This window comes from Lemur catta, chromosome 8, assembly GCF_020740605.2.
Source record: "Lemur catta isolate mLemCat1 chromosome 8, mLemCat1.pri, whole genome shotgun sequence".
Classification (NCBI taxonomy): domain Eukaryota; kingdom Metazoa; phylum Chordata; class Mammalia; order Primates; family Lemuridae; genus Lemur; species Lemur catta.
The window spans coordinates 48,086,228-48,111,354 of record NC_059135.1 but is presented as its reverse complement, the minus strand read 5'-3'; the positions used below and the strand labels follow the sequence as shown (position 1 = coordinate 48,111,354).

At 36.3% G+C, this 25,127-nt stretch overlaps 1 protein-coding gene across 9 annotated transcripts in view; it reads right to left on the bottom strand.

Moving 5' to 3' along the window:
* The window catches only part of ZNF385B (zinc finger protein 385B), a 362,512-nt gene that overhangs the window by 18,432 nt on the left and 318,953 nt on the right, over positions 1–25,127 (bottom strand). For all 9 annotated transcript variants that reach the window (XM_045559849.1, XM_045559852.1, XM_045559851.1 and 6 more), the window contains one exon: positions 12,657–12,819. In XM_045559849.1, coding sequence (XP_045415805.1) covers positions 12,657–12,819 — 163 coding nt within the window. The remainder of the gene's footprint in view (positions 1–12,656; positions 12,820–25,127) is intronic.

Genomic DNA, 25,127 nt, shown 5'->3' with positions numbered 1-25,127 from the left:
CACTCAGATAAAACAGTAGCATCTCCAAATATCTCCACGTTGAAAGCTGGCGGCCTACCCTCACTGTATCAGTGAACTGGCACTGATATTGGTGAACCTGTCAACTTTTCTGAGTGAGCATAAAAGAGGGCTTGTTTGCCAGAGTTTGAATCTAATGAACAGCTTTCTCCTATTCTGCGTAGTTTTCCAGACATTTGACTTGTACAATAGAGAAATCATATTTCAACTTCTTTGGGTTGAAAAATCGCCCCTTTTGCGATGTGTCACCAAGAGATGTGAAAGTTACTTCTGAGGCAGCTTTATTATGGAAAATAGAATAAGTAACTCGTGTCACTCAAATCAAGTCCCGCAGGGAGTAGGTCCAGTGGAGATTCAAAAGCCAGGAATAAGATTAAAAACTAATTTTCTAAGTGAAATGAGGAACAGGTTCTTTTTCTTCTAAATGAATGGCTCGTTACAGAGGAAAGATAGATTCACAAGGTACAAGGAAAACATTTGAATCAGCTCCTTCCAATCTCCTTCCTCTCTAGATGCAGAGATCAGAAAAGGGTTTTAGCTTTGATAATTCAGGCAGGGGGAGGTGCACACTAACAATGGAAAGGTCAGCCTGAGAGCTAGTGAGGAAACTGAGTCTTTCTTCGTCTAGTCAGGGCAAAAAAATTACTGTTAGGAAAGAAGCTTTTTGCCTCAGGCTGCTTCAGGGAGGCAGGTACCAAGCCTTCACTCTTTATGGACCTAACTAGGGCCTGCTATAAAGAGACTACGCAGACATGCAGGTGCTGACTGCCCATGCATAAGAAAGCTACTAATCCTTTAAAAACATATTGCTAAAAGTACGCCAATCATACTGCTTTTTTTCACCTTTCTAATCTAGCATTTATGACTAAATTCAATCTGCAGCAGCTTTATTATGAAATTGTCAAAGCCAGCTTTATATTTAAGATCTACAGGTTGCAGGAGAAAGACTGTTGACCATAGAAAGTCTCCTTTAAAAAGTGACATTATTTGAAGAGGCCTGGGTACTCAAAAGGGTTTTATCTGGGGTTTCGTATCCTGCTAGGCAGGACTCTTAGGAATATTGCTATCTGGAGACTTATAACTGTGTGACTGTGACCATGATAGCATTGGGCAAGAAACAGACACGAAATTGCATTGCAAACTGTGAACAACACAACTGTAATACAAAATAAATGGCTAAGAGTTTCTTTCCCATCCTACTTGTGCCCAATGATATACAAACTTCATCAAGATACAAGAAATTGTTATAAAAGTAACATAGCATATGGAGAATAGAGAAAGGAACCCATAATCCTGTCACACTAAACAAGAGTTTTAACCTGGGCTCTGTGGACTTCCAAGGGGCTGATGAATTCAAGGGCTCCAAGAACTTGGATGGCAAAAAACATCTTTTTAAAAATTGATCTCAATTGAAATTTAGAATTTTCTTCAATTATAAATGAAGGCGACAAACTATAGCAGTCCTAGCGTACCTGTAACTTTGTCATGAATACAAATCAGATGTATTCATGGACATTGCAGTTGTCATAGAATGCTTGAAGTATTGTTTGTGCTCATCACCACTTCAAAATTATGATAGATATTAGAACCACTGCTAGACCTTATTTAATGCATTATTGCCATATTACTATAGCATAACAAAAAACTGACAATTGTATTTCAATATAATTGGTTTTCTTTGTATTTTACATTTTATAAATTTAAAAACACCTGGTCTGAGACCAGGCTTCACTAGTCAGTCACAGGAATTGATGGCATGAAAAGAGATTAAGAACCTCTGCGTTTATGGCCATCATTTCATTCTGCCTTCATTTCTGTCCTTACCCATCATTTCAACCACTCTTACCAACATCCTAAATTCCCTTCCTTGTCCCCAAGTGTCCTTCATTGCCTGGGTTATTTAAATAGGTATGCTTTCTCATCTCAGGTCCTGTGAAGTACTGGTCTCTCTGATGAGAATCCTCTTCTCCCCCACCCCTAAACCAGGACCCCTGTTTGCCTGGCCAATTTCTCATCTGCAGGCATAGAGAACTTAAATCCCCTGCCCAGGCCTTCTCTCCTTCCCAGACAAAATCAGTGTCATCAAGCTTGTCATCACTTGCTCAGTACCTATCCTTTCAGACAATATGCTGTCATGAAGACAGGACCCAGTGTGTCTGATTCACCATCATATACCCAGTGCCTGGCATGATGCTGAGTATTCAGTAGGGGCTCAATAAATAGATGGAAATACATGCATAAATAAATCATTTTGTAATTTTTGATTTAATATACTTTGGAACTTTTTAATTTAATATATTACTTGCTTTTCCCATGTTGCTACTTTTATTGACTTTAAAGCTGCATAATACAAGTATTTTATTTAAGTAATTCCCCTAGTTCTAATGATCTTGTTTCCATTTTTCATTAACACAAATGCTACAATGGACATCTTAATACGCAGTATTTTATTTTTCTTGCTTTGTATTTAGAATTATTTCCTTGGTACAGAGTACAGGAAGAGGAATTAACTGACCCAATGGAATAAACATTATTTAGTTCTTAATTTATTCTATGAAGTTGCCTTTCAAAAGGGTTCTCTCAATTTAAAATAACATAAGTAATACAAGCAAAACAGCTGCTAATGATTTTTCAAAGTACTTAAGAAACCTATTGGATATTAATCATTATGTATCACGGGCTACTGATAGGCGTGGGTAAAATTTTGGTTGAAAGGAATAAACAAATAACTCTTCCTAAACTCAAAATGCAGTTTATGAATTACTTTCCACATTGAGTAAAATGTATTTACTTGTTAACAGAGAACCAAGAACAATGTATTGTGCTACGGAAGACAAGTTATTTTAACTTAGATATGGTCATTTTACTAGTTAAATGGGCAAAAATCATCATAAAACATTGATAGAAGTTCAAATATTTGAAGGAAAGGAATAAAATAATCTCTACTGTGATAAAAACTTTAAGTATTTATGTCATTTCATATTTGAAAGAAAACAAAGCACATCTTTTCTAGAAGCTAAGTAATTAGTAGCCAAAATAAATACCAAAAATCATACACCAGGAAAATTTTTTTGCAAGAAACTGGAAATAAAATGTATGGGGTGACAAGTTTCTCCTTTTTTACTGATAGAAATGCCAGCAAGGACTTGTTAGGCTGGGGCGTTTCTCATTTGGATCACACCCTCCTCCCTAATCCTTTAATCTCAGTAGCCAGCCCTGGCTCCAGGCAGGCCTGCTTTTCCACGTGTAGCACCCAATTTTCTCTCTCCACAGATGGGGATGTGTTGGGTCGTCCCCTCTTTCAATACTGTAGCTGTACGTAGAGCAACCTGTCAGCCTGTAGGATAGGCATCCATCTCACAGTGTCGTCTGGCTCTGTTCACATTCTAGGGAGGGCACCAGAGCTTCCCCCATTAAATTCCACTTAATGATATTCATTTCATATGTGCTAACTATGTGACTACGGTGCGCAAGATGGAGTGCCAGAAGCTTCAGGGGACATAATGGATCAGACACATTAACCAGTGGAAGGATGAGTATAAAGACATTCCCTCCACTACATAAAAAGGTGAGGAAGACCAAAAGGGTCCTTCTACATCTTTAAATGTCTCACTGGGACAGTCAGGCTCATGAAGCCATAATGTCCTGAAATGAAAATAAAAGTGCAAATAATTACTGTGCAATAATATAACAAACACATAAAGAGGAATGTAAGTGCAGGTCACTATTGCATGCCAGCATGGCATTAAATGATCATAGAATCAAAATAAGGACAGGGCCTAGAAATTTCTTTGAACAAATAGTTGCTTTTTATAGCTACAAGTTATTGGGTGTCTGTTATGTGATGTTCACTGAGCTGGGCACCTTACATTTATTAGCTTATTAATCCTGACAATAGCCCTAGTAGGTAGGTATTGGCACTCCCATTTTACAGATGAGGAAATGCTCAATGAACATGACTTGGTCAAGGTAATGTGAGATCAGGGGCAGAGCTAATCTGTCTGACTTTGAACTCATGCCCTTTCTGTTTAATATTATGCTATAGATGCAAAGTACGTAAATGGTACTCAAGAATCATACCTCAGTTAATAGATCCACATACACAGCCTCTCACAACTTGAGTTTTTTAAAAACAAAACCAGTTGTAAAATAGGGTGGGGGAAGGAAACAGCACACCTTTTTGAGATGTCAGAATTCTAGAAATGTCACCTAGTGAAAAAAAATCTCAAATAGCAGTCAAAAAGCATAAGCAGTAATGTCCATGAACCTTCATCCAAAGGTAGCAATATCATGGTAGTACATTTGAGGGACTGTCCAGATGAGACTCTGGCCTTGAAACTACTTTCTAACTGAATGACTCCGGGCCATTATTTCCTCTCTCTAGGTCTCACTTTCCAGTATCCATCAGAAGACTGTTAATCTTTAAATAAATTAGTGTATATAAAATATTTAGCATAGTATCAAGCACATAATAATCATTCCATTACATGTTAATTATTAGTAGTATCAATGTTAAAATTACTTTTTATATAAGTCTAACAAGCTTGGATCTGTTTTTCTAGAACATAGGCTATTAGGTGCAGTGTAATGGAAGATGATGACAGCTGACCAGTATAAGAGGCAGCTGTCATCTCTCATTTTTTTTTTTTTTTTATTTCAGCTCATCATGGGGATACATAAGTTTAGGTCATATACATTGTCCATGTCCTTTGTCATCTCTCATTGATAGAAGAAGGTAGCTAAAATAAGATACCACAGGAGGACCAAGGGAAAAAAAAAAAAATCTGTAAGGACATCAATAACAGGCATTTCTATTATAATTTATATTTTTTAAAGCTCTTTTACAATCACTTTATTTGACCCATACAACACTACTGTGATGTAGGGAGGGCATTATTTCCATTTACAGATGAGAAAAGAATGGCTAAGAGAATTTACTACCTTCCCTGGAGTGGCAGTTGCTCGGGGAGGTGGGGGGTGGGGGGAGGGGATGGAGGTATGACTACATGGTGAGTACCAGGCGTACTGTCTGGGGAATGGACACGCTTGAGGCTCTGACTCAGGGGGATGGGCGGGACATGGGCAATATATATAACCTGAGCTTTTGTACCCCCATGAAGAGCTGAAATAAAAAAAAAAAAAGGAAAAAGAAAAGAAAAAGAGTACCATAGTATTGAGATATCCTGTCCAATACAGTAGCCACTAGCTTTGTGTGGCTACTTAAAATTAATTAAAATTAAATAAAATGAAATATTCTATTTCTCAGTAACACAAGGGATGTTCAAATGCTCAAAGGCCACATGTGGCTAATCACACACACACTGGATACACAGATTATAGACCATTTTCTTGATCACAGGATATTTTATTGGATGGTGTTTGTCTACAGAAATGAGAGCACCAATCCACTACTGTGTAATATTATGCCTGATGTTCATAATGGTGAACTTAAGCCTCAGAGAAAGGAGTCAGGAAAGGGGAATATACTTTAGAAATATTTCTGTGAAAAACACTTTAAGCTTTATACTCTAAGGCTAACTTTGTGACTATCAGCATCATCAGAATCAGACCCAGAATCCCCCAAAATGCCTAGCACATGAGCCCTGCCCACAGAATCTACAAATTAAGTAGCTCTATTTGATCATCCATCCATGTCAGAATAATATGGCACTGTTAGAGAATTCTTCTTGAAGCAAATAAATGGAATGTCATAAAAATGTAAGTAATAACCTTTGTTGAAATCTCAAGGGCATGTATGGTTACATATTTACAAAATTATTCAGTGTACCTACAAAGTGCTTTTATATTCCAATATCTTTTTAATGTAGAAAGGTTGTAAATAAATCTAGTCAAAAGAGATGAATACTAGTTAAAATAAATATGACTGAAGATGAGAAAAGTTTTTAATAGTGATATAAGCCTTAACAAGAGGCTTCCAGGAGAAATCCAAGGTTTTGTTTTTTGGAGTGGTTTATAATATATGCCCAGTAAATCATAAGTTAACAGATCTTTAATAAATCATAAATCAGTCTCAACTTTTGGGTCAACTTTTCTTAGAGTAACACTAGGAAACAGCTTTCAAAAGTGGAGAAACTAACAATAAAATGTTCAGCATTATTTCAAAGCAATATAAAATGCTCAAAAGTTTCAGAAGTTACTTTCCCGAGCATGACAAACACTTAACTACCTAAGAATCTTCAGCCTTGCCTGGACAGATGCTATTGTCAAATTCAAGGTGCATGGGCAAAAGATGGAGGCAGTTCCATTTTTTAAATTGACTTTGAAAGTCTTAATGATATATGTACATTTCGTAAAAATATGAGCCTTAGTATAATGGTCTGTTCTCTTTAGACAGATGGGACACATTTCTGTTCTACATGACTGTACCCCAAAACTTCAGATTTAAGATGTTTGTCATAAATATAGTTAATCTATTATTTTATGAGGGATACTAAATTTCAGCCTCCTGGATTTGGATAGATGTATGCCAAATTTATGATGGTGCTTGTCTATAAATGACAGATGCTGCCAAAGCAGAAAACTATCATTTTCTTCTATTCAACATCACAAGGTCCTGTTGCTAGAGACAAAAAGGGATGGAGAGGCAGTTAAGAAGACCTTGCTGGTTAATTGATGGAGTCCTGTGGCACTCAGTGGAAATGAGAAGTTGTCAGCTGGAAAACTTGGCCCTATTTGTAACAACACATAAAAACTATGAAACACATAGGGTAACCCATAAAAACGATGAGGCGAGAGTCTGCATTTGTATCTTCGGCAGGAAAACTCTTTGACAAAATTTAAAATGCCCTTTCATATGGCAATAAGGTGACCATAAGAAGCGGAACTGTAGTCTTTCCAGGCAAATCATACTGATCTACTAGATGATAACCACTCTGGGTTCACACCTGAGGAATTGCCAGCATGCAAAAGCACAACATGCTAAAAACAAAAATGAGCAGTTTTGAGGTGTCCTCTTCTCTTTCCCCCCTTCTTAGGTCTTTTCTAACACTGTTATCTCACAGTCTCCTTAGGTCATGGGTATGGGATTAAAAAAGCAATCTTCCTGACCCCAGTGGAAATCTTTCTGATAGAATGATTCAAAGTACTACTGAAGATGTGGACAGTGTTTAAGGTAACCCACTATACCCTTTTGGAGGCAGGGCAAGGCTCCTGCCATCTTGGCAGTGGCCTTTCCCAGTGTTAACCTCTACCTTAGTGAGTATATTTGGCTCTAGACATGTGAAGACTATCATTGTCAAGCTGGAGCTTTGAGAACATCTGTCAATTGCCATTTACCTGAAATGAGTGTTTTCACTGAAATTTGCCCTTACAAAGACTTATAACTTCTAAAGCTTCATTCTATAACTGTCAAACATTACAGACAATATACTACGTGGGAACTAAGGATTATCAACAAAACAAAGCCTTTAACACACCTTCACTGCCACAGCTCCTACCAAAAAGTATCAACAGTCAGCAAGCAATTTAAAAGTAATAGATGGTCTACTCACTAATTCTTTAAAAACTGCTTTAGTGGCATTTGATTTTGCCCAATGGAATACTTCCATTTGCTCCTCTAAGTCACAGAGTTTAGAAGCAGTTGGAATTACAGAATAAGCATGGAACAAGAAGCCCTGAGTTCCCACTATGATTCTGTTGGGATTTGAGTTGTGCAACTTCACATAAGCCACTCAGTGTTTCCAAAACCCAGGTTCTTCATCGTTACCACATTTGAGGGTGGTGACTATATATTTCTCTTTATATCCCTAATATCCAACATGGTAAAACAAAACAAAAAACACCACTAGGTTGGAAGTTCCTTGAGGGCAAGAAAATTCTTTTCATTGTTGCATCCCAGAGTCTGGAAAAACATACAGATATACTATTTAGTATAGATAATAAGTATTTGAGTGAATAAATGGATATCAAGTTTGTTGCATAAATGAACAAAAGGTGAATAAAAAAATGAATAAAAAATAATAAAAGATACTAATTTCAGCCCTACCCATCACAGGGTTAAGAGGGTCACATGAAAACATGTAAGTGACTAGCTCTTATAAACTGAACAAATTTAAGGTGTTCCTATCGTATTTTAAGCAGAACATGCTGGTTCCATCATCTTTGTTCTTAATTGCATTTATTTCTATGGCATTTTGAATCGTTCCATATGCTTTTGTCTGTTTAGACAGCAACTGATTAAAGGCTGTTTAAATAGCTTTATGTACTTTAAACTAGAAATGTATTTTTCTCCATCTTGATATGTAATTAATTTTTTTAAAAACCCAGTGCTAAAACCCAGATATATGGACTATTAAGTTAACTATCACAATATTTTATCATCAGGTTGACTATCATAATATTTTATTATTTTTAAGAAAAAAGATTTTTTTAAGCATTCTATATTTTTTGAACCTGTTATGAGTTGTTAAAGGCTGTCACAAAAGAGCCTTCAGTTTGATATATGGGATGTATTATCACAGGGAAGACTGTTGTCGTATGGCATTATGACACTTGAACTCCACGGGGAAATTTGGGTAGAGTGTCTGGCCAATATGTTCTAGACGTCTTCCTGAAGCTGCCTAATGCTTGCTGTGTTTTGACCCCAATTCTCCCAAAGCACATTTTCCCTCCCTCTCATTATGTTTCAGACTTCCACTGATGTATCATTAAAAGTTGGGACATATCCTAGGAGACCATAGAGCCATTTCTTTGGATTTTACATTTAATTCTACCTCAACATCTAGAAAGTGAATGGGACACCTATTGTTACTTAACTCCCTTCAATGAAATATATTTAATTTTTTAAAATGATATAATTAGGACTTCTTATAATAAATAAAATTTCTGCTATTGTAGTTTAAACTTATTTTGTTTACTTACCTGTGAGCAAAAAGGAAAGCTTTCCATGATACCCTGAAATTTTTATATATGATAGCTCCATTATAACAAATCTCTTTGTATTATACAGATCCAGATGCAACATGGGCCAAATTATGTCTCCAAATATAATATAAAAGTGAGAAGTGGTTATCCCAAGTGCCAAAATAGCAGGTAAGAAGACTTCCCTAGCTTTTGGAAGACTGTTAGATCATTTACTCGAATAAATAATGTGTGCTCTCGAGGAGCACAAAGAGGGCATCTGTGGGTTCCCTGTTCCTTGTCAGATACTCTGAATTCACACCTTGCCTTGACTAACATTCAGTGAATCCCAGGGTGCTGCTCTCCCAGAAGCTCCCTCCCTAAACACCCAGCTATTTCTTCTTCCTCAAAATTTGCTCTCATGGAGTAACACTCTGTTGCCAAGTTATGATGCCAAAACATGAGAATGGAAATTGAATCAGTCAATCCTATGGATGTTGTGAATGCCTGGATATTTGAAATCTGGCAGCTGAGACATCAAGTGAGTAACATTTTCACTTTTCATTCAAATACCTAAGAATCACATAGATACTATATAAGCCCACTTGACAGGAGTTTTTCATTCAGAAGAAAAAGACAAATTCTAGGAAATTGCAGTCTCATGAGATTTTCCAAACAACCATGAATTTTACTGTGACTGTTATTCTAATTTTTGGCTGACTCTTTAGAGGCAGTGTTGTCTGAAATAAAATATTTCAGTTGATTAAGTGTCACAATCACCATTTCTCCTTCCCACTCCCTTTCCTCTCTATAGTCTGCCTAGACCTTTTATGAAGCATTGGTTCCGTGTCTTCTGTTTTTCTAAAGCAGGATTTTAAATGAAATGAAATCCAGATATCAACAAAAATCTAGGACTTTGACAAAGCTGTAGGAGCTTTTCAAGGATTTAGAAATAGGTGGTAGCAATACATTATATATTACATTTTTTAGACTAGATTTCCCACCTGGGCAAAGCTTCTAATTTTCGAACTTGAAAATTCTATAAAACACATATGGGAATTCTTGCTTACAATCTGGCATTCGGCTGAAGGTGGCAAAAGAACATACATCTATTTAGCAAATACAACCCACTTTATTTTTAAATCATGCCATCTTCCAACAACTTTGGCATTGCTTTTGCAAATACAATAGAAGAAATAAAATATTTCATTAGTATTAATACTTATAGAAAACATGGAGGAATCAAATAAGTAATTTGAATGACCCAACCAATGAATTACCAGATAATTTATACAGATTTTGAATAAGGAGACATGGAAAATGAGGTAATCCCAAAATATAGGTGATTTCCATCACTTCTAGTCCAACTCTGTATAGTAACATGGTGAGTGAGGTCAATACTGTCAGAATAGGTTCTGTGGGGATGGGTAGGGAAATGGCAGAGGAAGCAGAGAATGCAGGGTTAAAGACTACCACATATCTACTGAAGAAGAGATGCTGTGGTTGTGATTTGTTTTCCTCTCCCTCGTGGTTCTAGATCTTAGTTCTTGTTCCTTGTTTATATCACTACTATGCTTGACCCTGGCATGTTCCAAATGTTCAGTGGGCAAACACAATTGCTTAGGAAGTTTTTTTTTTTTTTTTTTTTTTACTGAGCATCTGCTAACATTTAAGTGAATAAATGCCTTGAATTGTTAAATTTTATTTCAACATATACTCATTAAAATTGTACACCCCATAGGTATAAGCCATGCTGTGACTATAAGCCAGGATCCTTTATTTGGATTTTCTATTTTCATATTGCTCTTTCTTTGATTCTATTTCCTAATCTTTGACCTTTTCCCCCTACTTTCTTTTCTCTTCTTCCACACTTTCCCTTCTCCCTTTAATTATTTTTTGTTCTTTTTATTGAGTCTTCTCTTATTGATCCTTCTGTATTTCTGTTTTTGATACTTTTTTCTGCTCACTACTTTTACTACTATCCCTAGAGCAAACTCAATTCCCAAATAATAATATAATTTCAGTGGAGCATTGAGTTCACTCAGTAGCAATGTTGGAGCACTTACAGTACCTGTCAACTGTTCTATTGGCTCAAGTCACAAAATAAGCCGATAGAATAGAGTGACACTAACTTTCATTGTTTCAACATTTTACTTATACATTCTGCTGGAGATAAAGAGCATAATTCAGGTTATAAAAGCTTTGGCAGAGTATTATTTTATAGAGGCAGTGATATCCTGTAGAAAATGAAACTAGGCAGGAAGTTAGGAGATGATAGTTACTGCTCTTCCAAACACTGGATAAACTCCAGCAAGTAACTGCCACAATGCGTACCTTACCGCAGCTTGCAATTTTGTAAGACGGAGGTAATACTTGATGCTATATCTGATAAATATTAGTTAAACAGTAATTAGATAACAGAAGTAAAAAGCCTTTGTTCTTTAGAAGGGGAGAAGTGCTATATAATAATCCAGTATTTATTACTGTCTCTGTTCATCAGATAACATGATTTAGTGATTCTATCACACAAAGAACAAAAAATCCTTATTACCAAGTTTGGGTTAGCTCACTCTTTCTAGGCTGCAGAGCTTTTGGAATCAGCATCTAGGGGACCCAATCAATAATGGTCCCTTTTTACACAGTCTCTTCGATTGAACAGGTTTTCTGAACCTTCCTCTTACTGCAATGGATTTGTTCCTTCCCAAAAGCCCTGGGCAGCCATGGGAAAGCATTCTTAAGCCTCCTCCTCAAATTCTACAATGATTTGAAGAGAAAAAGAGAATTAGAAAGGTGTGTGTTTCCCACAATACAGAGGTCACTATAGAGAAAGTCCAACATTAAGAGAAAGGGACATACTCTTTTAGTCTCTTTTAACAGACACTGTTCCTTAATCAGACACTGTTCCTTAATCAGACACTGTTCCTTAATTAGCCACTGAAACAAGATGACATATCCATCATGGGCCCTGAGGGGCAGATGTGAGAGTGTGAAAGTCTATTAACCATCCAATTTCATGGTATCCATGCTGCAAAAATGAATTTTTTCTCTTTCCACTGAATGAACTTACTCAGAAATATTGCTGATTCACTGCGACTATGAAATATAGATTCTTCTTAAGAGGCACTTCCATTAGTAACCCATTTCCATTTATATATAAAGTTCTGTTAATTAATGCATAACTTTGTAAATAGTTCCCTTAAAATATTTAAGTTCCTTTGTAACTCTGAGGGGAAATCCATGAAGATCCTCAAAAATCAAAATCTTTTATTACTAAGCACACTTCCAGATTTATTTACTAATGATACTCTCTCAGAAAACTTCATCCTTTTGCCCTTCACTGGGGTAAGAGAATACAAAAATATCTATTAGTAAACAAGTTTAAGAATTCCTTTACTTAAAAAGTCTATAGTAAAAACCAAGCATAAAAGGAATAGAAAGAAATAATAATTAACTCAGTATTTCAGATCCATTCCCTGCTTTTTGTCTAAATACATTGTGACCAAGTAGCTTCTACTTATTTCCATGCATATATACTTTCATATATATATATTTACACACACATATATATTTAGATGTATATATTTAACAACATGGAATGGCAACAGATCAAATGCTTAGATTTCATGCAAACACATAATCCTTTTTGTGAAGGAAACATATTCATATTACAAAAATAAATCATGGAAAGTAACATGCAACAACTGAGGGGAGGAAAATGGGGTTGCGACAAGGGAACAGGAGAAACACAAAGAATGTAAAGAACAAAAAGTGTCATTGACCTGATTTGTCAGAGTTGTTGCCTGTGATTGGAGTGATGGAGCAGCTGGGATTAGCCTTTGCGCTGTCCTTGGAAGAAACCATTTTGGGTTTATTTTTCGTTGCCTCTAGTGCTTTGACCTTCTTGGCATGTTTACTTCCTTTGTAGTGGGCCTCGGCCTGGCTCTACAAAGGAGAACAAATCAGGCTCATTTTTTTGCTACTTACAAACACCACAATGGATGATCATGCAGGAAAAAAATACATTCAATCATAGGCACCACAGACATTTACAAGTCAGCAGTTGACTAGGTTTTTGGCATTTAATGAAGTGGTAGACCAGTATTTAAGAGGTTATAATGCGTCAAAACCTTCTATACAACGCAGAGGACCTGCATCTTTAAAAAACCCAGACATTAAGTGAGTGGACAAGAGGGTCAGGGAAAATTGTGATGAAGGTGAGCTTTGTTATTAGTGCCCTCCCACCAGTGCCCTTTGGGATTACGTTTCAAACATTTGGCTTGCATCAGTGGCTTTGAGTGTCCTACCAAAGCACGTGGGCATGACCTTCCACAGCCATTTCCCTTTAGCTAAAATCCTGTCTGCTCTTCTGGGCTCTGCTCTGAGAGCAACTGGTGTGACAAAACAATGTGTTAATAGATACTATTGAGTGGAAATGACACTGCATTTTGGAAACATCTACATGCACTTCATGCATCATTTCGATGACTCCAGTTCCAAGAACAGATAATGTAAGCCACAGGAAAGGTTAGGGACAATCCCTGTTTCTGATTTCAGATGTGATTCTGAAGTCAAAGCCGTTAGTGTTAAATTCATTTATACACAAAGCATATGTAGAACTGTATCTACAATACTAGATCAAAAGGAAGAAAAAAGAGCAAGACAAAACACAAAACAAATTACAACAAACCTAGAAAACATTTAGTCAACTTACTGACATTTGGAAAATTCCCCTATGCCTAAACAAAAGGCTTTTTTATCTTTTTGGCATCTAGTGCTAATGTACACATTAACAAAAGAATCTAAGTATATTTATTCACTTGAATTTTGCTCTGAATAGACTCTGAAAGAATATAAACATGCATTTGGTGAAAAGAAATAAAACAAGACATATGGTATATTGGCTTAGGTATAAAAGTGAAATGGATGATAAACCTTAGGTAAAACAAGAGGAGTTTTTGTTAGAGGATTTCTAAAGAAATAATAACTTTTTTTACATCAGTTTTCTTTAATATACTTGTATGTGTTTGAAGATGATTATATGAACTTTTCCATCCATTTCCCTGATAGGGGTGTGTGTATGTGTGTGTGTGTGTGTGTGTGTGTGTGTGTGTAAGTAGGTAGGTAGAAGCGACAGTGGACAGAACAGGTTCTCTGTCTGTAGGGCCATCGAGGCTTCACACGTACGTGAGATGATAACAAGAGTGATTCAGAGCTCTCCATGTGCATGGGTGAGCGAAAATAGCAAAGCATGCATGTTATGGGAGATACAGAACAACCAAAAAAAGGGCCAGAGAAGAGTAATGTTAATGAAGGTTTCCTAAAATTGGTAACTTTTGATTTGAGATTTGAAGAAAGGGATCCATATAAATTGGTAGAGAGTACATTTCTGGAGAAAGGATGGAGGCATAAGAAAGGACTGAGGCTAGCGTGCCAGAACGGGGAGGGATATGGCTGGAGAGGGGCTTACATAGGGCTCCTGGTAGGAGATCTTCAACAGGAGGCCAAGGAAACTAAATGCGTGGCTATGTGGAGTAGACCACTATTGAGATGAGATTCTCAAGCAGAGGCATAGTGATAAAAATTCCAAATGGGGAGGATTTCTGTGATAGGTATTTCTTACATGTTTGTTTGCATAGGAGAGAAAAGGGGTGAGACAGACAGGCAGGCAGTAGGGAGAATATGTGATTCTTTAGGTAAAATCATGAGTGGAGAATATGAATATAATAAAAAGTCCTAATTATAATATTGATTTCTTGAAGCCTTGGTTATTATCATTCCTGCTTCTGCCCTTTGCTTAAATAAAACCATTTCACTGCCAACTACTAGAGATGAAGCACTTTTCCATTATGCCACTATCAGACTAAGTCATCTAAGGCTGATTTTTGTGTGTTGTTGGAGTGTTTCTTCTGACTTTCAAGTTTGTTCCACTCCAGCTCACCAGGCACATGTTGCTTTGCTGTCCTCAGACATCCAGCCGTACCTGGTTCACTGCTGATGGTACCACTTCAATGCCAGTATCACTTCCAGATCTTGGTGGGGGATGATTCCACTTTATCCCAAGCTCATAAATTATGCTGATGAAGTTCACGCCAAACATTATGACTGATGCAATCATAGTGTCAAGGGTCATGCAGTGAGTTAAACATCATACTCATGTATTTGCTGTCCCATCTGAGCTGGAGCTTTTTGATAGATTTCTGTCACAGTCTGTTTTTCAGTGTTCCTTGATTCTACTGTTTTATTTCTTGTGGGGTGGGAGGCAGTTAGGAAAACAATATATTGCCTTGGTGGTAGTGCAATCTAGTGATAGGTTTTGGTTCTATAGTACAACTAAAGCTATATCGGTGATTTCTCTAGTATATAACTCAGAGCACCCAAGGTCTATAGCCTTGTACTGACTATACACAGTACCTAACTTCCTGAATATCTTTTCAGAAATATCTTTTTATATCTTCATTGACTTATCATTGCTCTTATTTGGTTTGCTCAAGGACTTCTCATGTTGTTTTCTGACTGTCAAGTTGAAAAAAAAATCCCAAGGGAGGAGAAAAGTGTAACGTATTTTAAGTCCTTTATTTTTTAACAACTGAGAATAGGTAAATCCAACTAATATAGTTGGGTAGTTATAAATTAAGAAACTATACAAATAAAAATTCAAAATTTGATAATATGAAGTAAAAGTAATTATTATTATTCAGCAGTGTTTCAGGCATGATTCTAAGTGTATTACATGTTTTAGCTCATTTAATCCTCATAATATCCTAGGAGATAAGTATTAACAACCAGCACTTTACAAATGGGAAACTAGGCATAGAGAAGTTAAATAACTTACCAAAAGTCACCCAGGTAGGTGTAAAAGCCATAGTAGATATGAAATGCTTATAAGTATTCCTATTTAATTATATAACCACACATTATAATACACACATACTTACACTAAGTTAACATTATAATTTTATTAGAAGTGAATAATTATACACAAAGAAATCATACTGCTTTTAATAACTCAGAGAAGGATTATAACAATACTACATAAATTTTCACGAATAGGAAATATCTACTTAGTTCATGAGAAACATAGTAGCATAATACATTAGGTCTGATCCTTCTGAGGAGTAGCTAAGAAAGCTCCACTTTTTAGGTATACAACAATTTCTACAAGATATCAGGAGACCTTCTAAAAACTCACTCAGTTTTCCAAGTACACTAAATAGTGCAGTGTTACTTGAGTGTTCTTTGGCTAAAGAAACATATGGTTCTCTAAATAAAACCTGCGAGTACAAGATAAGCAGAGTGTCTTTTCCCCATTACTATTCCTGGCGTCACTACAGAAAGTTAACAGCGTCAATTAACACTTGAGATGCAGCTAAGTGACACCTCGCTGGATGCCAAGATGGAAAGAATCCTTCTAGCTACGACCCACTTTCCCTTTGAGTTCTGGGGCAGGGGGAGAAGGGCAGCAAATGTTCTTAGCTTCTACTGATTGTTGTTTGGGGAAAAAGGAGTGGAAGATTGCAAAATACAGACAGAATGGCAAGCACCACTCACTCACATTTGGAATCTTTCCAATTCCCCTGTGGTATTCCTGGTAGTGGCACTTTGCTATCCTCAGTACTGTATCTGAGGCAGTGTCAACAGCTTCTAAGTCCTGGGCAAATCTTCAGGTGAAACTGAGACACTGTTAAATAGCAACAAGATCAACCTGACTTTATTTTCTAGGAATCTCCTTAATTGAGGAGTCAAAGACACAAGGACAAGAGCCAGAAAGCCCATGAACTGGGCAATACACATCAAGCTCAATCAACAAGCGTTCTTGTACTTCTTCTAAGAGACTTGGTTGGCCAAGCTGACTTACTTTTTTTTTTTTTTTTGAGACAGAATCTCGCTCTTTTGCCCTGGCTAGAGTGCCGTGGCATCAGCCTAGCTCACAGCAACCTCAAACTCCTGGGCTTAAGCGATCCTTCTGCCTCAGCCCCCCAAGTCGCTGGGACTACAGGCATGCGCCACCATGCCTGGCTAATTTTCTCTATATATTTTTAGTTGTCCAGATAATTTCTTTCTATTTTTAGTAGAGACAGGGTCTCACTCTTGCTCAGGCTGGTCTCAAACTCCTGACCTCGAGCGATCCCCCCACCTTGGCCTCCCAGAGTGCTAGAATTACAGGCGTGAGCCACCGGGCCCAGCAGAAGCTGACTTACTTTACACCCACATGACAAATCAGCAGACATAAATTTGTCTAGCACTAATGGCTTGCTTTCTGCTTCCCCTCCTACAGTGCTGCTGTGCCCCAAACTGGCAGTGATCAAAGAAAACTCTTGACAAGCATCGCCAGAATTAGAAAGAGTTGCCCACATTGCCATACTGACCTCTACATAAGAATTCATCAGTATCTAGGTTCTTCTCTCAAGGCCACTCTGGTAGTTTCCACTCATAGAGCAATATCTTTGGCAAGAAATGACATCTTGGAATTTTTTTCTTCCATTAGTTACTAAAGCCTCTCACTTTCCCAAATCCTCAACTCTTAGTACCTTACTGGTCCATACAAAAAAGATAAAGAGTGAAATAACTTATTGCTTTAAAAGCAAAAATGTAACAAAGTATTCCTGAGAAATTCTAAAATTCACTGTGCTCTCATTTCTGGTTTTTACCTTATTTCTAATTTGGACTTTAGAAAGGTGGTTAGGATGTTGAATTTTGACATTAAAATGTATTAACTTTATATGGAAAGAACATTTCAAACACACCAACATACCAACTCACAAAGTAGCAATGTCTCTCCAGAAAGTACTTAACTATCTATTTATCAATATACTCAATCTTTTTGCATTTTAAAAAGTAATTAGAACTATTCCCTTCATTAAAGAAAGTGTATCATTAAAACTACTAGCATCTGTTTTTGTTTTTTTTTTCCCTTGAGACCTTAGATTCAATGTGTTAGGCAGTGTTATCGGGGAAATAGCAGAGGTCAGTTAATTTTCAGGAAAACCCTATACGCTAAAATGCCAAATAAAACATATGTTAAGTGAACTACCATAAAACAAGCTAAACTAACAAGGGAGAACTTGATTATTTATTCTATAAAGAATTATTTAGTACCTGCCATGTGGTAGACATTGTTAACAGATTAAAAACAAAGACCTTCACTTGCAAGAATGGAGGTTGGAACGAAAGACAGGAATACAAATAGCTGTAATCCAAAGCAGAGGGTGGAACTCTAAAATGGGAGATTCAAAGAAACAAAGAACGTGGGAGTCAGAGGAGAAATAAATCTCTTCAGATTGGAAGAAATCAAGGAAGCTTCATGAAAAAGGGGTATCAGAGCTGGGCCCTGCTACAGGGCAGAGTTCTGAAGTGGCAGAATGGAGGGGAAGGTATTTGGGGCAAAAGGAACAGCATGTGCTAGGGCATTGAGTCCTGTGTACCACACAGCAATCCCTGGGCACATCCACTTTTCAGCTTCACTAGAACACAGAGACATAAAGGGAACAACAGGAAAGGTTGCCATGTCAAGCTACTTTGAAAATGATGATCACCTGTAAAACGGAAAACATATCATAGTGTTTTATAATTAAAAATCAAATGTTCTATTTGTAGGCATTTTGTATAGAAAATAATTACAACATAAGATGTTGCTTTTACATCACAAATAGTTTCTCTGCTCCAAACTATAATCCTATATTAAAACAACTAAATTATTTATAATGAGGCTTTAATAATTATTTGAGATAAAAGCAAGGGACTTAAAATACCAGTTAAACAAATATATTAAAGAACAAACAAAATATTACTGAGTGATAGCTAAATAATTACTTGAATTATTGCTTTAAGATAAAACTTTTTTTTTACTATTAAAATGCTTTTTGCATATACTTGTATTGATAAGATCACACACCCTCAGAGACAAAGCTACAATATAGGAAACATAAGCTACACCCAAGAGAAAGGCTTACTTAATCCAAAGATTGCTAGAAAGTCTTTCTGCTGATATTTGCAATTGTAAGGCCTGCAATATCAGTAATGACATACTACTGGCTTTGATATTCACTTCATTCAATCCTCATCTATTGGGATCTGTTAAAAACAAACAAAGTCCAGACAAAATTGTAACTATTATGAGCTTTTTAGCTAAAAAAGACATACTGTCATTGCTAATTTCTAATTTATAGCTAGTGAAACACTACTGTTGCTATGGCCTATCGAGGGCCACCACATTTTATAATTCTGTGGGTCACCATTCACATATAGTACCAAATGAGTGGTATCCTCTGGATTGTGCCATGCCAGACTCGGGCCTGTGACATTCTATGTTACTGGCTTTATAATATACATGTAAAAAGCTTCATCAACTCCAAATATTTCTATATTACTAAAGAGAAAAGTAGTGGCTAAGAAGAAGATGATGTATACTCCAGACTGCTAATTCTCTTTGGGCCGATTTAGATTCTATCAAAAGACAAAAGTAGAATTGTTGGATTATAGCTGCTTTAAAAATGCCACTATTTAATACACGAGCATTACATTCCTTTACAATATCAAAAAATTTCAGTGTAGGCAAATTAATTCACTTTTTAAAATGTTAAGATCTTTAGTGAGATTCAAATTAATTTTTCAAATGCAGCCTGTTATTTAGCTAAGAGTCTTGATGCTCATGTTTCTGGTAGATGATTCACTGGTAGAATTACTTTACACATGAAAACATAAAGAAGCTATAAATGGACCAAAAAACTGTAACAGAATCTACATGATGAATTAGAAAGACACTGCAGTTTGAATTAAAAATCTGCTAGAATATAGGGAAAAAGTACCTTTTTAAGAAAAGTGCTTTTAAAAATATAAATTAAAAATGATTTCTTGTAGAGTTCCAAGTGAACAAAATTTTGTCTCATTTTCCCAGTGAGTTTTATATTTCACTTTCAATTATTAGAAGGTAGATTATTAATTTTATATGATTCCTAGCAATCTGAGCTTCTTCACCTAGATATTCAACTACACTTTATGTTACTAGTTTAGGGTTGAGTAGGGCAAGGCATAAAAGAGATAATTATTTGAGGTTGGCTATATCAACTGTGATCTGAGCACAAATTCTTTCATTTGTTCAAGCCTGCTCTCTCCTCCAGTTTTCTCCTTTATTTCAAATTAAGCCATAAATAAAAATTATCTTCTTTTAAAAATAAATTTATCATATCTATTTGCCAAGGTAAAGTTCATCTCAGATGATTAATTTCTTAATTCTATTTATGAACACTGCAAATTATATAGATTGTATTTTGAAAAAGATTCCCTCCCCCCACAACCTAATGAAAGGAGATTTACATGAATTTTTAACATAGATAATGAGTAATAAAATAATTTTTATTTAATGTCACAATTTAACATCATCACAATTTATTTAGGAATTCAGAGATGCTTACCTAAGAAAATAAGACTAACTATCTCCATTTTACATTACAATTTCAGAAGTTCTGAAAGGTATGTTTACTATATCTTCTGGATTGGGGGTCAATATATGAGTCAGTTTAAGGATAAATGTGTATGTAAACTTTCAGTATGTGCACTAGAGTATAAGTGAGGCAAGATGAAGTAAATGAATCCTGGCAAGACATTCCCTTGACTACTCTCTCAAATCATAGGAGACGGAGGGGCAAATTATGAGCTCCATAGACAATGCACTTGGCAAGCCATGATCTCTGTTATTCCATCAGGGAAAATGAGTGCTCTGTGCACTAACATAATTTGAATATGAAATAAATTAATTTTATTTATAAATTATATTTATAAAAATATCCAATTTTCTCAAAGAATTATGCATATAGGGTTCAAACATTTTACAACTTCTAAACTTTAGAATTTGTATGAAGCACATGGATATTATCTTTTATTTTTATAATATGACAAAATATCAAGAATAAGAATTTGTTACTAATTACATAATATTCTTGAGTCATTTATTTTATGATTTCCCCAAAAGTTTTTAAAAGTGGAAATTATTCACATCCCTCAAATTAATTTCACATTTTATATTAAACTGGGAAATTTCAGTTAATAATTATCAGTTACCTTGAAATATGAAGATGGATATCTCAGAGTTTATAGTGATTCCACAGTTACATCCCACGTTGCTAATGTGTTAGAGAATGCTGCTATCTTTCAGTGGGAAAATGGATTGCCATTGTGTGCTTTCTAAGAGCAATTTTTGTTACTCAGTGATAAGTAATGCAACATAATTCAAGTTTACACATTAAAACTGTGACTCTGTAGCTAACTAATTCAAGCCTTCTGACGGTCTTTTAAATTAGGCTCCCAGGCTTCTACACGTTAATTTGTAATCAGTCCCAGAAGGTATTACACTTACTTTGGTTTCCATATTAAAGGAATTCACATAAATGATGCAAAATAAATCTAAAATTAGTATTTGAATTGTGTCTCCTTATATTTGATGAATAATATCCTTATTGTAGACAAAAGTGGCAAAGTTACTTTGAAAGTGCAATGCTCAGAAAATTGGTTGTAAAATAGCTTTAGTAATATTTTGTATATGTTTATTATTTATCATTATGCATTTGAAAACCTGTTTCACAAAATAGGTTTTTGTAAAACTCATACTCCAAAGCCCTAAACCAATTATGAAAACTCAGAAGACATTTTGTAATTCAAAATTAAATGAAATATGTAAATGTGAAAATTACTATCATGTACTTCAAAACATACAAATATAAGTAAAGGAAAATAATGAAACTGTATCTTTAGTAGTTGAGTAGTCAGCCTGAGTCATGCTAAGGCTGTCTCTACAGTAAAGTACCAGATTAAACTAGAAGTTTTCATTCAAAATTAATCTGGTCAACCTTCCTCACATATAAGAGATTGGTCCACTGGACACAAAAGAAAAATGAAAATGCCTATAACTTTCATTCACTTGTAAAATCTGAAATATTTTAATATAATCAGCAAATGCTAGCAGGCTTCCACTTTCTGATTCTGTGTGATATTGTCTAAAAGTTCTGCTCACCAATAATATTCATAAGAAATGATGTTTATATTATATACAATATGATCAGTGTGAATTATTTTAATTCAACTCAATTCAACAACTTATTTGTTTATTTATTTTTAATTTATTTTTTAATTTCACAATATTACAGGAGTACCAATGCTTTGGTTACATGAATTGCTTTTGTACAGTTTCAGTCAAAGTTATGTGTGTCCATCAGATAGTGTGCATTGTACCTGTTAGGTGTGCATTGTACCTGTTAGGTGTGAATTTACTTATCCCCTCCTTCCCACTTCCACCTGCTTGATTTCTGCTGAATTTTACTACCATACATGCACATAAGTGTTGATCTATCAGTTCCAATTTAGTAGTAAGTACATATGGTTATTGTTTTTTCATACTTGTGATACTTCACTTAAAAGAATGGTCTCCACTTTCACCCAGGTTGTTACAGAAGGTATTAGTTCACCATTTTTTTAGTGGCTAATACTCCATGGTTTACATATACCACATTTTATTAATCCATTCATGTATTGATGGACACTTGAGTTGTTTCTATGTCTTTGCAATTGTGAATTGTGCTGCTATAAATATTTAAGTGCAAGTATCTTTCTTATAAAACGTCTCTTTTTCCATGGGGACCCAGTAATGGAATTACTGGATCAAATTGTAGGTCTACTTTTAGTTCTTTGAGGTATCTCCATACTACTTTCCATAGAGGTTGTGCTAGTCTGCAGGCCCACTGACAGTGTATAAGTGTTCCTTTCTCTATGCATCTACCCTAACATCTGTTGTTTTGGGACTTTGTGATAAAAGCCATTCTCACTGGACTTAGGTGATATCTCATTGTGATTGTGATTTGCATTTCCCTGATGATTAGAGACATTGAGCATTCTTTCATATGTTTATTGGCCATTAGTGTGTCTTCTTTTGAAAAGCTTCTGTTCATGTCTTTGCCCGCTTTTTAATGGGGTTGTTTGATGTTTTCTTACTGTTTTGTTTGAGCTCTTTGTAGATTCTGGTTATTAGCCCTTTATCAGATGTATAGCATGAAAATATTTTCTCCCACTCTCTAGGTTATCTATTAGCTCTATGGATTGTTTCTTTAGCTGTGCAGAAGCTTTTAATGTAATCAGATCCTATTTATTTATTTTTGTTGTTGCTGTGATTGCCTTTGCAGTGTTCTTCATAAATTCTTTGCATAGGCTGATATTTATGAGAGTTTTTCCAACCTCCTCTTCTACAGTGCTTATAATTTCATGTCTTAGGTTTAAGTGTGTTATCCATTGTGGATTAATTTTTGTGAGTAGAGAGAGGTGCAGATCCTGTTTCAGTCTTCTACATGTGGCTATCCAATTTTCCTAGCACCATTTATTGAATAGGGATTCTTTCCTCCAGCATATGGTTTTGTCTGCTTTGTCAAAGATCAGATGACAATATGAGGATTGTTTTATATCTGGGTTCCCTGTTCTGATCTATTGGTTTAGGTCTCTATTCTGTGCAAGCTCCATGCTATTTTGGGTACTATAGTCTTGTGGTATAGCTTGAACTCTGGTAAAGTGATGCCTCTCAATTTGTTCTTTTTGCTTAAGGTTACTTTGGCTATTGGGTATTTTCTGGTTCCATACAAAGCATAGAATTATTTTTTTTAGATCTCCAAAAAATTACATTAGTATTTTAGTAGGGATTGCATTGAATCTGTAAATCACGTTGGGTAGTATAGACATTTAAAAAATGTTGATTCTGCTGATACATGAGCATGACATAGTTTTCCATTTGTTTACATCTTCTGGGATTTCCTTCCTGAGTGTTTCATAGTTCTCCATGTACAGGTCTTTCACCTCCTTGGTTAAATATATTACTTAGGTATTTTATTTTCTTTGTTGCTATTATGAAAGGTATTGAGTCTTTGATTTGATTCTCAGCTTGACTGTTGTTTGAGTATAGGAATGCTACTGATTTGTGTACATTGATTTTGTAACCTGAGGCTTTGCTGAATTTATTTATCAATTCCAGGAATCTCTTGGCAGAATCTTTGGGGCTTTCTGGATACAAGGTCATATTGTTAGCAAAGAGCAATAGTTTGACTTCTTCTTTCCCCACTTGGATACCCTTGATTTTCTTCTCTTGCCTGATTGCTCTGGCAAGGACTTCCAGCACTATGTTGAACAGAAGTGGTGACAGTGGGCAACCTTGTCTATTTCCAGTTCTAAGCAGTAATGGCTTCAATTTTTCTCCATTCAGTATGATGTTGGCTGTGGGTTTGTCATATATGGTTTTTATAATATTGAGGAATATGCCATCTGTACCTATTTTGTTAAGAGTTCTTATCATAAAAGGGTGCTAAATTTTGCCAAACGCTTTTTCTGCGTCTATTGAGATGATTATATGGTCTTTGTTTTTGCTTCCTTACAATCTGTATTCAGAATTCTTAATCTGTCATTTCAATCTTGTCAGCTTGGTTGGTATCCATTGGTAAGGAGTTATTGTTCTCTTTTGGGGATATCCTTTCACTCTGATTTTTCATATTTCTGGAGTTCTTTCATGATTCCTTCTCATCTGGCCTTGTGGTCGAGACCTGGGGGTGCTAGGCCTGGCTTACAGGCCTGTCTCCAGTTCCCTGAAGATCAATCCCTGACCATGCCAGACAGAAGTGTGCTGGTCCTGAGTCACCCACAGGGTGCCCAAACTGGATTGATCTCCCCCCACCTTGGGGCATGCCCTGCTCTGATGAGCCAGTGGGCAAGCAGCACTAGGGAGGACCAGCAAGCAGGGAGCTCACAGACAGAGCACCCCTCATTCTACTCCAGGGCCCCAAGAGAAAAGTCCTGAGCCCCATTTTCTGTGAAAGCCTCAGTATGATGGCTCAATTGTCTCTCTCGGCAGCCATGGTGGGGAGGGGAAGGGAGAGGAAATGAGTCTGTATGGAGGAAAGCTAGCACTCTGGTCATCTCTGACCCTCTCTCTGGGAGGCAGTGCATTCAGAATGTCCAGGCACTGGAGTCAGGCAGATCACCTGGGACCCGCTGGACCCCTGGGGCTCCTGCAGTCTGGGCTGGAGTTGGAAAATGTCTGTGTGGAAAGGAGCAAGATGAAACCTGAGTTTTTGAAGCCCCCTGGGGAGGGCAAAGGTGCACTGTGGGTAGAGAAGCAACATGGCGCCTGCTCTCTGGACTCAGGTCTGTGGGACAGGAAGTGCCCCAGGGGGGGCTGGGAGCATGGTGCCCTGTCCACAAGAAGTTCCGTGCTCACTAGCGGCAGC